This window comes from Pelobates fuscus, chromosome 3 (assembly GCF_036172605.1).
Source record: "Pelobates fuscus isolate aPelFus1 chromosome 3, aPelFus1.pri, whole genome shotgun sequence".
In the NCBI taxonomy this organism is placed as follows: Eukaryota; Metazoa; Chordata; class Amphibia; order Anura; family Pelobatidae; genus Pelobates; species Pelobates fuscus.
The window spans coordinates 6,041,335-6,060,113 of record NC_086319.1 but is presented as its reverse complement, the minus strand read 5'-3'; the positions used below and the strand labels follow the sequence as shown (position 1 = coordinate 6,060,113).

Below are 18,779 nucleotides of genomic sequence, written 5' to 3'. Positions count from 1 at the left end.
TGATCTCCCCACCGGCCCATGGAGACACACAGCAGGGCCGGCGCTCGGATAGCGCTGGCCCTGCACGGGATGGCAGGGGAGATCCTGTGATCTCCCCTGCCGGCCTCGGCCCCACGGACATCGCGGCCCACCGGGCATTTGCCCGGTGTGCCCGATGGCCAGTCCGGGCCTGTTCATATACACACACTGCATTCATATACACACACTGCATTCATATACACACACGCACTGCACTCACACACGCACTGCACTCACACACACACTGCACTCACACACACACTGCACTCACACACACACTGCATTCACACACACACTGCATTCACACACACACTGCATTCATACACACACTGCATTCATACACACACTGCACTCATACACACACACTGCATTCATACACACACACTGCATTCATATGTGAGAATGTGTACGAATGAGCTTGTCTGTCCGTGAGAATGTATATGAATGAGCTCATCTGTCTGTAAGAATGTGTATGAATGAGCTTGTCTGTCTGTGAGAATGTGTATCAATGAGCTTGTCTGTCTGTGAGAATGTGTATCAATAAGCTTGTCTGTTTGTGAGAATGTGTATCAATGAGCTTGTCTGTTTGTGAGAATGTGTATCAATGAGCTTGTCTGTCCGTGAGAATGTGTATGAATGAGCTCGTCTGTCCGTGAGAATGTGTATGAGTGAGCTTGTCTGTCTGTGAGAATGTGTATCAATAAGCTTGTCTGTTTGTGAGAATGTGTATCAATGAGCTTGTCTGTCCGTGAGAATGTGTATGAATGAGCTTGTCTGTCTGTGAGAATGTGTATCAATAAGCTTGTCTGTTTGTGAGAATGTGTATGAATGAGCTTGTCTTTCCATGAGAATGTGTATGAATGAGCTCGTCTGTCTGTGAGAATGTGTATCAATGTGATTGTCTGTCTGTGAGAATGTATATGATTGAGCTTGTCTGTCTGTGAGAATGTGTATGAATGAGCTTGTCTGTCCGTGAGAATGTGTATCAATGTGCTTATCTGTCCGTGAGAATGTGTATGAATGAGCTTGTCTGTCTGTAAGAATGTGTATGAATGAGCTTGTCTGTCTGTGAGACTGTGTATTAATGAGCTTGTCTGTCCGTGAGAATTCAGCCAGCAGGAGCCTGCAGCCGTGAGACTGACTTACAACTCCAGAGATTGCCTGGTCGTGCGCGTCCCACTCTCCGGTGGATACCCCCCTCAGGTATCCGCCAGAGAGAGCGTACTCCTGGGCAACTATGAGCTGCCAGGTAGGGGGGGTAACCATGATTATAGCTCCTTTGGGGAGCAGGTAGGATGATCCCCGACATGGGGATCGAAGAAGGCGCGCGCAGGCCGGTTCGGGAGACATATGCTCCCCCTGGTGGGGAGCTTGTTCCCTTGTGGTCTGTGGTTTTCACATAGTGCCCCACGTGGTTGAAGCTTGTGGTCTGTGGTTTTCACACAGTGCCCCGCGTGGTTGAAGCTTGTGGTCTGTGGTTTTCACACAGTGCCCCACGTGCAGGGCCGGATTAAGAGCCCAGTGGGCCTGGTGCTGATAATTATGATGGGCCTAATTACAAAATCTTATTGACCAAAAACACTAAAACAGTCCTACCTCCTAAGCGTCATGTATCTGATGGCAATGGTGCTGGAGGGAAACTCATAGGATGCAACTATGAGAAAACACATACCCTTTGCTAATCTCACGCTTTCATCTTTCAAGTGAACCCATATCCCCTAACAGCAGTGTCCAGTAAAGCAGGAAGTCTGTGGATGCGGTAAAAGGGTTGGCCACTGACACAAATCACATAACCAGAACGGCCGAAAGGGCGAACATACACAAAAAGGGTGCATGTCTGTGTCCCCATGTGACCCAGTCCTCTAGTGTCTGTGTCCCCATGCCTCCCAGTGTCCCCATGTCACTAGGACACTAGGGGACATTGAGAGACAAGGAGACACTGGGAGACATGGGGGCACATATACTAGGGAAAACTGGGAGACCTGGGGACACTGAGACTCTTGGGGACACTGGGAGACATGGGGACACTGGGTGACAGACACGATAGGACACTGGGAGACATGGGGCACTGAGACACTGTGATATAGGGGACACTAGAGACTTGATAAAGACCTAGGTACAGACACTACGGCACAGAGTCACGGGGCACTAAGAGACACGGGGCACTGAGAGACTCTTATACATAAGGGACATTGGAGACTTGATAAAGACCTGGGTACAGGTCGAAACGTTGCAGTGTCCAATAAACCTGCCTAAATCTATCACTGTGAGTGCCTTAGATTTTTTCTTTTATACTAGGGGACACCGAGACACTAAGAGACATGGGGACACTAGGAGACATTGGGAGACTAGGGGACTTTAGGAGACTAGGAAACACTGATACACTAGGGACACTGGCATACTACAGACACTGAGAGACACCAGGGACACATGGGGATACTGAGATACTATGGACACTGGCTGGGAGACATGGGGACACTAGGAGTGCCCCATGTTTCCTAGGTCTCAGTCGCCCAGTGTCCCCATGTCTCCCTGTGTCCCCCAGTGTCTCCATGTCTCTCAGTGTACCCTAGTGTCTCAGTGTCCCCATGTTGCCCAGTGTCCCCTAGTGTTTGTGTCCCCATGTCTCCCAGTGTCCCGATGTCACTAAGACACTAGGGGACACTTAGAGACATGGGGCCACTGGGAGACATGAGGCCACTGAGACACTAGGGACAGTGGCTGGGAGACATGGAGACACAGACTAGGGGCCACTGGGAGACATGGGTCCACTGTGTCCCTAGTGTCTCAGGGTGCCCATGTTCCCAAGTGTCCCAATGTCTCAGCGTCCCCATGTCTCGGAGCTGCTGTCTGGACTCTCAGTGAGCAGAGAGAGGCAGGGAGGGAGATGCCCTAACTTCTTATCACTGCCTCTCTCCACACAAACAGACCCCTACTGGCCGGTGTTGGTATTGCAGAACAATCTCTGTTTATACTGAGACATTTGTATTGCCGGTATTACTGCAATACCGGCATTGGCTAGGCAGTCTCAAATACCTGAGAAATACTTCTGAGAAATACATGGCAACCCTAAGAAATACATGAGAAATACCTGGCAACCCTAAGAGTAGTGTGTAAAAAAAAAAATCAATGGGCCTATTCCATGGGCCTGGGCCTGGAGCTGCAGCTCCATCAGCCCCTATGTTAATCCGGCCCTGCCCACGTGGTTGAAGCTTGTGGTCTGTGGTTTTCACATTCTAACTAAACTTTCTAAATGGGGTATCAGGGTGGTCCGGCCCCCGTGTGGTTAAAAGGTATTTTGCATGTTTTAAGGTCAATATTAAGGAAAGGGAGAGAATTACAAAGGGGGATCATACATTCCAGGAGGGCACATCCACACGTAGGGAACGAGCAATTCATAGTTGGGCAGCAGACCCGCCACAAAAAAAAACTGGAATTTGACTATGTCTGTACATCCATAATTCACCTCCTTCATATTAAGTGCACCTACACATATCATATAGCATTTTATTCAGGAGATCTGAAACACAATTTAATATGAATAAAATCTAAAAAAGTGTGAGAAATTAAGAAATGTTATTTTTTAGTTCTACGTGACATTTTAAATGTCAATGTCATAATACTGTTTGCTGTTACAGCAATAAAATACACATATTTGTCTCATCAGTACAACAGTCCCCCTATGTACAGGCTTTATGGTGTTTTGGGAAGTTACAGGGTCAAATATGTTCCATTTTCAGTTTATACACATTGAAATTTGCCAGGTTGGTAATGTTGTCTCTGAGACCGTATGGTAACCCAGGAATGAGAATTAACCCCACCCGAGGAATGAGAATTAACCCCACCCGAGGAATGAGAATTAACCCCTCTATGGCAAAAGTAGACACTATTTGCATATACAATTATATAATGAGTGCTCAACTTTTATATGGGTGAAAGTGTGGTAGAAAAAGGATATTGGGTGCTTAATGGGGAAACTCTGTATCCTCACCAGATGCAATGCACGTGGAAAAGTAATAACCCAAAGCACACCTGAAAGTTTGAATATAAAATAGATTTATTCATCCAGTAATTGAATATAAAATAGATTTATTCATCCAGTAATTGAATATAAAATAGATTTATTCATCCAGTAATTGAATAACAAAATAGTAGATGAAAAGTGCAAATAGCCAGGGGCTTACCTAGAGCATTTGGCACCCAGGGCGGATCCTGTGTTTGGTACCCCTCTCCGCCTCCCCCCCTCTTTAAAATGTAAAAAATACTCACAATTTAAAAAAATATATTTTAAAACATATTTATTGCACAAATTTGTGAATTGTATATCAACTTGAAAACACTAGAACTGCACCCCCGTCCACAAATCCTCTGTCCCCCTTCCACAGAATAACCCTGTCCTTCCTCATTCTAAAAAAATCCTGTCCTGCCCCCTTTTACAAAACCCCTGCTCCTCTCCTTCACAAAAAAACCCTGTACCCCCTTTCATAAAATTAATGCACCCCTTCACATAAAATACCCTGCACCCCCTTCCATAAAATGCACAAACCCCCTTCACATAAAAACACTGCAATTCCCCCACCCCCACATAAAAAACCTGCACCCCAGCCCTTCACATAAAATCCATACCCCCCTCCTTCACTGTAGCGGAGTCCTAGTCCTAGTCGGGACTCTCCTCCGCTGGTTTCTCCAACAAATGCTCAGGATGAAGTAGAATACTCTAAGGCAAGCATGGCAAACTCAAAGTCTAGCAAGGGCCAAATAAACAAGGTTTAAGTTTATGAAGGCCGCAAAAAAAACCCCAAAACGTACATTTTCATAGAAACGTAGGTTTATTTTGAAAAGTACAGTATATAAAAAAAAACAGCAGCTCCCTCTACTAAACCACAGCATCCCCTGTACTAAATACCAGTCCCCCCTCTACTAAACCACAGCATCCCCCTCTACTAAACCACAGCATCCCCTGTACTAAATACCAGTCCCCCCTCTACTAAACCACAGCATCCCCCTCTACTAAACCACAGCATCCCCTGTACCAAATACCAGTCCCCCCTCTACTAAACCACAGCACCCCCCTCTACTAAACCACAGCATCCCCTGTACTAAATACCAGTCCCCCCTCTACTAAACCACAGCATCCCCTGTACTAAATACCAGTCCCCCCTCTACTAAACCACAGCACCCCCCTCTACTAAACCACAGCATCCCCTGTACTAAATACCAGTCCCCCCTCTACTAAACCACAGCACCCCCTCTACTAAACCACAGCATCCCCTGTACTAAATACCAGTCCCCCCTCTACTAAATCCCAGTCCCCCCTCTACTAAATACCAGTCCCCCCTCTACTAAACCACAGTCCCCCCTCTACTAAATCCCAGTCCCCCCTCTACTAAATCCCAGTCCCCCCTCTACTAAATCCCAGTCCCCCCTCTACTAAATCCCAGTCCCCCCTCTACTAAACCCCAGTCCCCCTCTACTAAACCACAGCACCCCCTCTACAAATCCCAGTCCCCCTCCATATACTAAACCCCAGCCCCCCTACTAAATCCCACCCCTCTACTAAATCCCAGTCCCCCCTCTACTAAATTTCAGTCTCCCCCTCTACTAAATCCCAGCACCCCCTCTACTAAACCCCAGTCCCCCCACTACTAAACCACAGCACGCCCTCTACTAAATCCCAGTCCCCCCACTACTAAACCACAGCACCCCCTCTACTAAATCCCAGTTCTTCTCCAAATACTAAACCAAATACCCCCCTCAATATATGAGGGGGGACTCGGGTATAGTCCCCCCTCATATACTATACCCGAGTCCCCCTTCTACTAAATCCAACCCCCTCTACTAAATCCCAGTCCTCCCCTCTACTTAATCCCAGTCCAACACAAGGCCTTTTATTAGAATCCCCATGCGAGGGGTTTCCAAACACACATTCCAGGGGGTTTCCCCACTGGACCTGAGAGTAGACTGAGACAAAATACACAACATAATTACATTAACTCTCAGGTCCAGGACATGTATAATAATAATCACCCCAAAACATACAGTTCCCCACAAGATACCCCCTTAAGTCCTATATCCCCGGATAACCTGGGTGTGATCGCCCAATATATCCGAAAAGCACTCAGATCCCACGAACGCAGCCGAAACGCCACCGGGTTATAGTTTAGACCGACCGGACACGAGGTGCCTGCCCAAAAAGGTTCCATGAAATTAAGCTGTGTGGTCGGTCTTTTTCGGGAGTATCAAATAGGCGAAAGACAAGGCATGAACTGTTTTTGCAGACATTAGTTCTGTGTATCTTGTTTGGGAGTTTGCTCCCCCCAAACACCACTCTGTTCGTCTGAATCCCCACGAACATAACTGAGGATGGAAGTCCCAGCGGTGTTTGCGCCATCGAGTGTCCGATTTTAGTTCCATAAACTCAACGACCAAACACCACTTCTCTGTTCGGGGCTAAAGATGGCCGCCGCCACATTTTCGCACATGCGAATGGCATCCACCCAGCCGAATGCTTGAAATGTTCAGGTTATGGCGGTTGGTGGAGGTCTGAACAGAGGTTACTGGGGTTAACGAGCAGTACATTCCACATATGGGTGGTCTGACTTCGGTAATTTGTTCGGTTGTCGAACAAGATGCAGTTAATATGTGGCGTCTTGGCGTCATACTTGACGTCATACTTGTCTTGGCGTCATACTTGACTCTGGTCTCACCTTTGAGCCTCACATCCAGCATGTTGCCAAATCCTGTAGATTCCATCTTAAAAACATAGCCCGCATCCGCCCCTTTCTTGCACCAGATACTACCAAGGAGCTTGTCCATACTCTAGTAATTTCCCGCATGGATTATTGTAACCCTCTCCTGATTGGTCTTCCCAATAGCCGTACTGCACCCTTACAGTCCGTAATGAATGCTGCTGCTAGATTGATTTTCCTCTCTAGTCGTTTCTCTCACACCTCACCCCTCTGCCAGTCCTTACATTGGCTTCCTGTATGCAATAGGAGTCAATTCAAGGTACTAACTCACACCTATAAAGCACTGAACAACTCTAGCCCATCTTATATCTCCTCACAGATCCATAGGTATGTCCCTTCTCGGTCTCTCCGTTCTGCCCGTGACCACCTCCTGTCCGTTGTCCGCACTCGTACGGCCAACTCGCGCTTGCAGGACTTCTCGCGGGCAGCTCCCTTCCTATGGAATAGCCTGCCTACCGCCATCAGACTCTCCCCTAGTCTTGCATCTTTTAAGAAGTGCCTTAAAACCCATCTCTTTAGGAAAGCTTATGGCCTCCAAGACTAACCCTTACCTCACATACCTGTCTCTTGCCCTCTCCTAAAGGGCAGCCCACCTTATTTGAGTGTAAATTCCTGTCCTAATGTGTTTTACACCCCACCTCCTATAGAATGTAAGCTCGTTTGAGCAGGGTCCTCTTCAACCTATTGTTCCTGTAAGTTTATTTGTAATTGTCTTATTTATAGTTAAATCCCCCTCTCATAATATTGTAAAGCGCTACGGAATCTGTTGGCGCTATATAAATGGCAATAATAAATAAATAATAAATAAAAATAAATGTGAGGTGGCTCTATTTTACCGAACGGCTAGACGGACAGGGGAAAGAACAAGATGATCCAGGAACTATGAGCACGAACAGTCCAAGGTTAATTCTGCTACATTCACATATAGTCCTCCCCTGATCTCTCTCTGCCCCTCTTGACTCCTGTCTCTGACTGCCTCTCTGCTATTTCTAACTGGATGGCTGCCCACTTCCTTAAGCTCAACTTGTCCAAAACAAAACTTCTGGTCTTTCCTGCCTAGGTGTACTCTTTGACTCTGACCTCTTCTTCACCCCACATGTCGAGTCTATCGCCAGATCATGCAGCTTCCATCTCAAAAACATTGCACGCATCCACCCCTACTTAACGCCAGATGCGGCAAAGGTACTGTTCCATGCCACTGTCCTTTCTCGCCTTGACTACTGCAATCCGCTTCTCAGTGGTCTTACGTGCTCCCAACTTGCCCACTGCAGTCTATAATGAATGCGGCGGCGAGGCTCATCTTACTGTCCGCTCCCACGCCTCACCCCTCTGTCAGTCCCTGCATTGGCTTTTCATAAGATATAGGGCTCAATATAAAATTAGCTTTCAAATCTCTACATAATGCTACTCCCACATATCTATCCTCCCTAATACACAAGTATGTCCCGCAGAGCCTGATCTCGGGAGGGGCACTTGTAGATTATTTGAAGAAATAATCCAGGCACAATAACCACTACAGCTCAGTGTAGTAGTTATGGTGCCAGTAGTGCCAGGATCCCATCCCAGAGTAAGTAGTCAAACTGTTTAAGAATATAGGGCATAGGAGCAGTGGTATGTGTGAGGGGTGAAGTGTGAGTGTGTGTGTGTGAGGGCGGCAGTGTATGTCAAGGTTGCAGTGTGTGTGTTAGAGGGCAGTGTAGGTGTGGGGCAGTGTGTGTGTGAGAGAGCTGCAGTGTGTATGTGAGGGGGGCAGTGTGTGAGAGTTGCATGTGTGTGTGTGAGGCTTGCAGTGTATGTTTGTTTGGGGCAGTGTGTGTATGGGGGGCACTGAATGTGTGTGTGGGGTAGTGTGTGTATGGGGGCACTGTACGTGTGTGTGGGGCAGTGTGTGTATGGGGGCACTGTATGTGTGTGTATGGGGGGCACTGTATGTGTGTGTGGGGTAGTGTGTGTATGGGGGCACTGTACGTGTGTGTGGGGCAGTGTGTGTATGGGGGCACTGTATGTGTGTGTGAGGCAGTGTGTGTATGGGGGGGCAATGTGTGTATGGGGCAATGTGTGTATGTGTGGCAATGTGTGTATGTGTGGCAATGTGTGTATGGGTGGCAGTGTGTGTATGGGGGGCAGTGTGTGTATGGGGGGCAGTGTGTGTATGGGGGCAGTGTGTGTATGGGGAGCAACCTATGTGTATGTGGGGCAGTGTGTGTGTGGGGCACTGTATGTATGTGTGGGGCAGTGTGTGTATTGGGGGGTCGTGTGTGTGGAGCAATGTGTGCATGGGGGGGCAGCAGTGTGTGTGGGGCACTGTATGTGTCTATGTGTGTATGGGAGGGCCGTGTGTGGGGGGCAATGTGTGCATGGGTGTGCAGTGTATGTGTGTGGGGGGCAATGTGTCTATGGGTGTGCAGTGTGTGTGTATGAGGCAGTGTGTGTATGGGTGGCTGTGTTTGTGGGGCAGTGTGTGTATGGGGTCAGTGTTTGTGGGGAAATGTGTGTATGGGGGGAACTAGGGTAAGGATGCTTTTTAATAATATATATTTTTTTTTTATAAAAATAAAGGACGCTACGCATCAAGCTGATAGGTTAACCCATAATATGTATCTACTTCTGGGTTTTACGTGCAAAATTATGTCCAGATTCGCACTACGTCATCCCCCACGTGTGGAGTGTGACGTGTGCACAATGGCCGGTAAAGTTACCGCCCATATTCATGACAATAGCCACACTCTGAAAAAACAAATAAGAGTCAATCTAATTTTCCATTGTTTCCCTATACCAAAGCATGCGCAGTAGTCACTGTGTGCAGAGAGGCACAGTCATCTAGTAAGTAAAATCAGTCTAATGGGACAAGAAATATTATTACTAAGTAAACTGTATCCCCTATGTGTAAAAATTATAATTCAAATTTGAGCACATGGATACGTTTTGGCTGAAAGAATTTAATTCAAAATTCACTTTGAATTCTCAGTCTAGTAAATAACGCTGTTACTTGTTGCTTGAGGATCTATCTAATCTAGCAGAAAATCCTAGAGTATATCACTGACCCATACCGTGGCAGTGTGCTGTTAACATAGCGTTCTGGCTGACAGTCTCTCTATTTACGGATTATTACCGGTTCTGTAAATGAGAAATTAGCATCATTTTCCTTAAAGAAGAAGCTTTTAATTTCACGCTTTTTATCGCACCAGCGCCTGTCACATTGTATTAATCTTACCCGTTCATTATATCAGCAGACACATTGTATTATATAATAACCTGTCTGTGATATCTCCATGCCTGGCACGGGAAGGGTTAATAATTTAACCCTTTCAGTATATCGGCAGACACCTTGTATTATATAATAACCTGTCTGTGATATCTCCATGCCTGGCATGGGAAGGATTAATAACATCCCTCGGCTGTTTAATTTAACCCGTTCAGTATATCAGCAGACACATTGTATTATATAATAACCTGTCTGTGATATCTCCATGCCTGGCACGGTAAGGGTTAATTACTTGCCTCGCCTGTTTAATTTAACCCATTCATTATATCAGCAGACACATTGTATTATATAATAACCTGTCTGTGATATCTCCATGTCTGGCACGGGAAGGGTTAATATCATCCCTCGCCTGTTTAATTTAACCCATTCAGTATATCAGCAGACACCTTGTATTATATAATAACCTGTCTGTGATATCTCCATGCCTGGCACGGTAAGGGTTAATTACTTGCCTCGCCTGTTTAATTTAACCCGTTCATTATATCAGCAGACACATTGTATTATATAATAACCTGTCTGTGATATCAACATGCCTGGCATGGGAAGGGTTAATATCATCCCTCGCCAGTTTAATTTAACCCATTCAGTATGTCAACATTCATTGTATTATATAATAACCTGTCTGTGATATCTCCATGCCTGGCACGGGAAGGGTTAATAACATCCCTCGCCTGTTTAATTTAACCCGTTCAGTATATCAGCAGACACATTATATTATATAATAACCTGTCTGTGATATCTCCATGCCTGGCACGGAAAGGGTTAATAACATCCCTCGCCTGTTTAATTTTACCCGTTCATTATATCAGCAAACACATTGTATTATATAATAACCTGTCTGTTATATCTCCATGCCTGGCATGGGAAGGGTTAATATTATCCCTCGCCAGTTTAATTTAACCCATTCAGTATCTCAACATTCATTGTATTATATAATAACCTGTCTGTGATATCTCCATGCCTGGCACGGGAAGGGTTAATATCATCCCTCGCCTGTTTAATTTAACCCGTTCAGTATATCAGCAGACACATTGTATTATATAATAACCTGCCTGTGATATCTCCATGCCTGGCACGGGAAGGGTTAATATCATCCCTCGCCAGTTTAATTTAACCCGTTCATTATATCAGCAGACACATTGTATTATATAATAACCTGTCTGTAATATCTCCATGCCTGGCACGGGAAGGGTTAATAACATCCCTCGCCTGTTTAATTTTACCCGTTCATTATATCAGCAGACACATTGTATTATATAATAACCTGTCTGTGATATCTCCATGCCAGGCATGGGAAGGGTTAATAACATCCCTCGCCTGTTTAAATTAACCCCTTCATTATATCAGCAGACGCATTGTATTATATAATAACCTGTCTGTGATATCTCCATGCCTGGCATGGGAAGGGTTAATAACATTCCTCGCCTGTTTAATTTTACCCGTTCATTATATCAGCAGACACATTGTATTATATAATAACCTGTCTGTGATATCTCCATGCCTGGCACGGTAAGGGTTAATTACTTGCCTTGCCTGTTTAATTTAACCGGTTCAGTATATCAGCAGACACATTGTATTATATAATAACCTGTCTGTGATATCTCCATGCCTGGCATGGGAAGGGTTAATAACATCCCTCGCCTGTTTAAATTAACCCCTTCATTATATCAGCAGACGCATTGTATTATATAATAACCTGTCTGTGATATCTCCATGCCTGGCATGGGAAGGGTTAATATCATCCCTCGCCAGTTTAATTTAACCCATTCAGTATGTCAACGTTCATTGTATTATATAATAACCTGTCTGTGATATCTCCATGCCTGGCACGGGAAGGGTTAATATCATCCCTCGCCTGTTTAATTTAACCCGTTCAGTATATCAGCAGACACATTGTATTATATAATAACCTGTCTGTGATATCTCCATGCCTGGCATGGGAAGGGTTAATAACATCCCTCGCCTGTTTAATTTTACCCGTTCATTATATCAGCAGACACATTGTATTATATAATAACCTGTCTGTGATATCTCCATGCCTGGCATGGGAAGGGTTAATAACAATCCTCGGCTGTTTAATTTAACCCATTCATTATATCATCAGACACATTGTATTATAAAATAACCTGTCTGTGGTATCTCCATGCCCAGCATGGGAAGAGTTAATATCATCCCTCGCCTGTTTAATTTAACCCATTCCGTATATCAGCAGACACATTGTATTATATAATAACCTGTCTGTGATATCTCCATGCCCGGCACGGGAAGGGTTAATATCATCCCTCGCCAGTTTAATTTAACCCATTCAGTATGTCAGCACTCATTGTATGATATAATAACCTGTCTGTGATATCTCCATGCCTGGCATGGGAAGGGTTAATAATTTAACTCGTTTAGTATATCAGCAGACACATTGTATTATATAATAACCTGTCTGTGATATCTCCATGCCTGGCATGGGAAGGGTTAATAACATCCCTCGCCTGTTTAATTTTACCCGTTCATTATATCAGCAGACACATTGTATTATATAATAACCTGTCTGTGATATCTCCATGCCTGGCACGGTAAGGGTTAATTACTTGCCTCGCCTGTTTAATTTAACCGGTTCAGTATGTCCGCAGACACATTGTATTATATAATAACCTGTCTGTGATATCTCCATGCCTGGCACGGGAAGGGTTAATATAATCCCTCGCCTGTTTAATTTAACCCATTCAGTATATCAGCAGACACATTGTATTATATAATAACCTGTCTGTGATATCTTCATGCCTGGCACGGGAAGGGTTAATAATTTAACCCATTTAGTATGTCAGCAGATACATTGTATTATATAATAACCTGTCTGTGATGTCTCCATGCATGGCACTGGAAGGGTTAATATCATCCTTCGCCAGTTTAATTTAACCCATTCAGTATGTCAGCACTCATTGTATGATATAATAACCTGTCTGTGATATCTCCATGCCTGGCATGGGAAGGGTTAATAACATTCCTCGCCTGTTTAATTTTACCCGTTCATTATATCAGCAGACACATTGTATTATATAATAACCTGTCTGTGATATCAACATGCCTGGCATGGGAAGGGTTAATATCATCCCTCGCCAGTTTAATTTAACCCATTCAGTATGTCAACATTCATTGTATTATATAATAACCTGTCTGTGATATCTCCATGCCTGGCACGGGAAGGGTTAATAACATCCCTAGCCTGTTTAATTTAACCCGTTCAGTATATCAGCAGACACATTGTATTATATAATAACCTGTCTGTGATATCTCTATGCATGGCATGGGGAGGGTTAATAACATCCCTCACCTGTTTAATTTAACCGGTTCATTATATCAGCAGACACATTATATTATATAATAACCTGTCTGTGATATCTCCATGCCAGGCATGGGAAGGGTTAATAACATCCCTCGCCTGTTTAAATTAACCCGTTCATTATATCAGCAGACACATTGTATTATATAATAACCTGTCTATGATATCTCCATGCCTGGCACGGGAAGGGTTAATAACATCCCTCGCCTGTTTAATTTTACCCGTTCATTATATCAGCAGACACATTGTATTATATAATAACCTGTCTGTGATATCTCCATGCCTGGCATGGAAAGGGTTAATAACATTCCTCGCCTGTTTAATTTTACCCGTTCATTATATCAGCAGACACATTGTATTATATAATAACCTGTCTGTGATATCTCCATGCCTGGCATGGGAAGGGTTAATAACATTCCTCGCCTGTTTAATTTTACCCGTTCATTATATCAGCAGACACATTGTATTATATAATAACCTGTCTGTGATATCTCCATGCCTGGCACGGTAAGGGTTAATTATTTTCCTCGCCTGTTTAATTTAACCGGTTCAGTATATCAGCAGACACATTGTATTATATAATAATTTGTCTGTGATATCTCCATGCCTGGCATGGGAAGGGTTAATATCATCCCTCGCCAGTTTAATTTAACCCATTCAGTATGTCAACGTTCATTGTATTATATAATAACCTGTCTGTGATATCTCCATGCCTGGCATGGGAAGGGTTAATAACATTCCTCGGCTGTTTAATTTAACCCATTCCGTATATCAGCAGACACATTGTATTATATAATAACCTGTCTGTGATATCTCCATGCCCGGCACGGGAAGGGTTAATATCATCCCTCGCCAGTTTAATTTAACCCATTCAGTATGTCAGCACTCATTGTATGATATAATAACCTGTCTGTGATATCTCCATGCCTGGCATGGGAAGGGTTAATAATTTAACTCGTTCAGTATATCAGCAGACACATTGTATTATATAATAACCTGTCTGTGATATCTTCATGCCTGGCACGGGAAGGGTTAATAATTTAACCCATTTAGTATGTCAGCAGATACATTGTATTATATAATAACCTGTCTGTGATATCTCCATGCCTGGCATGGGAAGGGTTAATAACATCCCCCGCCTGTTTAAATTAACCCGTTCATTATATCAGCAGACACATTGTATTATATAATAACCTGTCTGTGATATCTCCCTGCCTGGCACGGGAAGGGTTAATAACATCCCTCGCCTGTTTAATTTTACCCGTTCATTATATCAGCAGACACATTGTATTATATAATAACCTGTCTGTGATATCTCCATGCCTGGTACGGGAAGGGTTAATAGCATCCCTCGCCTGTTTAATTTAACCCATTCCGTATATCAGCAGACACATTGTATTATATAATAACCTGTCTGTGATATCTTCATGCCTGGCACGGGAAGGGTTAATAATTTAACCCATTTAGTATGTCAGCAGATACATTGTATTATATAATAACCTGTCTGTGATGTCTCCATGCATGGCACTGGAAGGGTTAATATCATCCATCGCCAGTTTAATTTAACCCATTCAGTATGTCAGCACTCATTGTATGATATAATAACCTGTCTGTGATGTCTCCATGCCTGGCATGGGAAGGGTTAATATCATCCCTCGCCTGTTTAATTTAACCCATTCCGTATATCAGCAGACACATTGTATTATATAATAACCTGTCTGTGATATCTTCATGCCTGGCACGGGAAGGGTTAATATTATCCCTCGCCAGTTTAATTTAACCGATTTAGTATGTCAGCACTCATTGTATGATATAATAACCTGTCTGTGATATCTCCATGCCTGGTACGGGAAGGGTTAATAGCATCCCTCGGCTGTTTAATTTAACCCATTCATTATATCATCAGACACATTGTATTATAAAATATCTTGTCTGAGGTATCTCCATGCCCAACATGGGAAGGGTTAATAATTTAACCCATTCAGTATATCAGCAGACACATTGTATTATATAATAACCTGTCTGCGATATCTTCATGCCCGGCACGGGAAGGGTTAATAATTTAACCCATTCAGTATATCAGTAGACACATTGTATTATATAATAACCTGTCTGTGATATCTCCATGCCCGGCACGGGAAGGGTTAATAATTTAACCCATTCAGTATATCAGCAGACACATTGTATTATATAATAACCTGTCTGCGATATCTCCATGCCCGGCATGGGAAGGGTTAATAATTTAACCCATTCAGTATATCAGCAGACATATTGTATTATAAAATAACCTGTCTGCGATATCTCCATGCCCAGCATGGGAAGAGTTAATATCATCCCTCGCCTGTTTAATTTAACCCATTACGTATATCAGCAGACACATTGTATTATATAATAACCTGTCTGTGATATCTTCATGCCTGGCACGGGAAGGGTTAATAATTTAACCCATTTAGTATGTCAGCAGATACATTGTATTATATAATAACCTGTCTGTGATGTCTCCATTCATTTCACTGGAAGGGTTAATATCATCCCTCGCCAGTTTAATTTAACCCATTCAGTATGTCAGCACTCATTGTATGATATAATAACCTGTCTGTGATATCTTCATGCCTAGCATGGGAAGGGTTAATAATTTAACTCGTTCAGTATATCAGCAGACACATTGTATTATATAATAACCTGTCTGTGATGTCTCCATGCCTGGCACGGGAAGGGTTAATATCATCCCTCGCCAGTTTAATTTAACCGATTTAGTATGTCAGCACTCATTGTATGATATAATAACCTGTCTGCGATATCTCCATGCCCGGCACGGGAAGGGTTAATAATTTAACCCATTCAGTATATCAGCAGACACATTGTATTATATAATAACCTGTCTGCGATATCTCCATGCTCGGCACGGGAAGGGTTAATAATTTAACCCATTCAGTATATCAGTAGACACATTGTATTATGTAATAACCTGTCTGCGATATCTCCATGCCCGGCATGGGAAGGGTTAATAATTTAACCCATTCAGTATATCAGTAGACACATTGTATTATATAATAACCTGTCTGCGATATCTCCATGCCTGGCATGGGAAGGGTTAATAATTTAACCCATTCAGTATATCAGTAGACACATTGTATTATATAATAACCTGTCTGTGATATCTCCATGCCCGGCACGGGAAGGGTTAATAATTTAACCCTTCAGTATATCAGTAGACACATTGTATTATATAATAACCTGTCTGTGATATCTCCATGCCCGGCACGGGAAGGGTTAATAATTTAACCCATTTAGTATATCAGCAGACACATTGTAAAGGCAGGAAGGTGAGCAGGAAGGTGAGCTCCCCGGGTGGGGGCAAGGGTGCATCCTCCAACTGGCAGACAAGTCATGTAAAATCAGTCCGGTACCTGTTCTCTCTCGTGGCCTCCTGCTGTGGCGTTTGGTGGCTTGGCATGAAGAGCGTGTAGCTGGCCTGTACGTCAATTCGCCATCCCTTCTCCGATGTCCCATTGGATGTGCCATCTAATTTTAACCTGAGAGCAAAAAACAAAACATAGATCAAGTTCACCAAGTTCTTCCCGTCATTGTCCGCTGCTCAGGTATTTTAATTACTGTGTGCTCACCTATCTATGGGTGCCGCGTTCCGACAGCTAATTGTCAGCGACAGGACAAGTAGTATGGCTGGCATGTTCAGGCAACACATTCTTTCTCTGTCTGCTGGAGAAAAACGAGCAGACACATTAATAGTTTTATGACCACATAGGGTTAATCCTGTGTGGTACTAAGTGGTGTTGCCATTCTTCGTCTTAGTAGCCAACGCTGTGTTATAAAGTAATAAAGGGTCTATTTACCTGGATGTGGGCAGTAACAGGATCCGTCGCTCAGCACGCTCTAGAGAAAGCTGTAACCCCCCGTACAGCCACAAGCTTAACACACTCTTATATAGTCTCCTTACCTGTCTTCCAGCTGACGTCAGGAGTCGATACACTCATTCAAGCCATCGCTGTGAGGATCAGGAGGGAGTCGAGATCCATTCTTTATACCAGTTACAGCTACACAGGGCCTAGGGGCAGGGGGAGACCCCCCCATCCCAACATTTCTAGAATACAATAACTATTGTTCAGTGAGTTCTACACAGCATGAATTTAGTGCAACATTAACCGTTTCACAAGCAGCACACTACCTTACACTTAGCTATTATTATTTGTTAAAGTAATAATATTACTTTTATTTTCGTTATACTTAGTAACCGATTCACTTTGTTATTTAAAGTCTGTTCCATTTTTTTGAAAATAGCTTGTTGTGACTATGGCTGAGTTGAAGAATTCGTGGCTCCGTTTTTCCATTTAAATAGAATTTCAGAGTCCTGTGAATAACCTGATTCTATATCCATTAGATACCTGTTATTCTTACAGATTACTCACTAAAGTGTCAAGTGACAATTTCAAATAGAAATACCGTATTTCCCCGCATAATAGTCACACCCTGGTTATTCAGTCCAAAAATTGGTTCAAATGTAATTGATCACAGAATAGTTGCATAATTGACCATTCCTGTTTTTGTTGTGAGACGTTGTTATTCTTGAAAACTGATTGCGAACATCCTACGGATCTTATACTGAAGAAAGGGTTTATTAGCTATCAGTCCATTGTATTTTATCTTTGTAATGCATTAAGAAATGACACGAGGACAGGAATTAGGATCAGAGTTTATAGGATACACAGTGGCGTCTCCAGAATTCATACGTAAGGGGCCAGGGAGAAAGGTAGGAGAGCAGTTAGAAAACATGTTTATATCTATATATGTATGTATGTATGTATGTATCTCTAAGTAGAGATTGTAGCCATATTAATCCAGTGATACAGATTTTATCTATCTATCTATCTATATACATACATACACAGGGCTTGACAAGTTCCAGGCGCCAGGTTGAGATGGCGACTAGACATTTCGCCCTGGCGACTGGCATTTGTCAGTCCTTTGCTAAGCCGCGCAGGAAACATTAAAGCCTGCCGCTGCGAGGCGCATGGAGGTGGGCAGCTCGAAGGAGCAGTAACCTTCCTGCAGTTCCTCTCTGCTCCTTTGTGCGCTGTTTAGTGACGTGACGTCACTCTGGCCCCGGCATCACTACAGAGAGCGCGCAGTGGAGCAGAGAGAAACTGCAGGAAGATTGAGAGGAGACACACTGGACGTCAGGGAAAAATCCACTCAGTTCCCCGAGGCTGGGTGGATTTAAATTAAAATAAAAAATAGCAATTTGTGAGTGTGTGAGAAAATGTGTGTTTGTGTGTATGTGTCTCAGTCAGTGTGTGTCTCAGTCAGATATTGGTGGCGGGGCGTACAGGGAGGCGATCTTCCATGCAGGGGCAGCGCTTGTGTGCCGGGAAGCTGCTGCACAGTGGTGGAACTA

General features: G+C 43.7%; 1 protein-coding gene across 2 annotated transcripts in view; it reads right to left on the bottom strand.

Moving 5' to 3' along the window:
- The window catches only part of IAPP (islet amyloid polypeptide), a 33,123-nt gene extending 15,779 nt beyond the window's left edge, over window positions 1-17,344 (bottom strand). Inside the window, exons 1-3 of one of the 2 annotated variants that reach the window (XM_063446643.1) lie at window positions 17,325-17,344; window positions 16,993-17,077; window positions 16,777-16,902 (exon numbers count right to left, since the gene is read on the bottom strand). In XM_063446643.1, coding sequence (XP_063302713.1) covers window positions 16,777-16,902; window positions 16,993-17,072 — 206 coding nt within the window. In that variant the 5' untranslated portion in view covers window positions 17,073-17,077; window positions 17,325-17,344. Of the gene's footprint in view, window positions 1-16,776; window positions 16,903-16,992; window positions 17,078-17,220; window positions 17,274-17,324 lie in introns of those variants that run through there. The other variant, XM_063446642.1, reaches the window with a different exon arrangement.
- Between the last annotated feature and the right edge of the window lie 1,435 nt (window positions 17,345-18,779).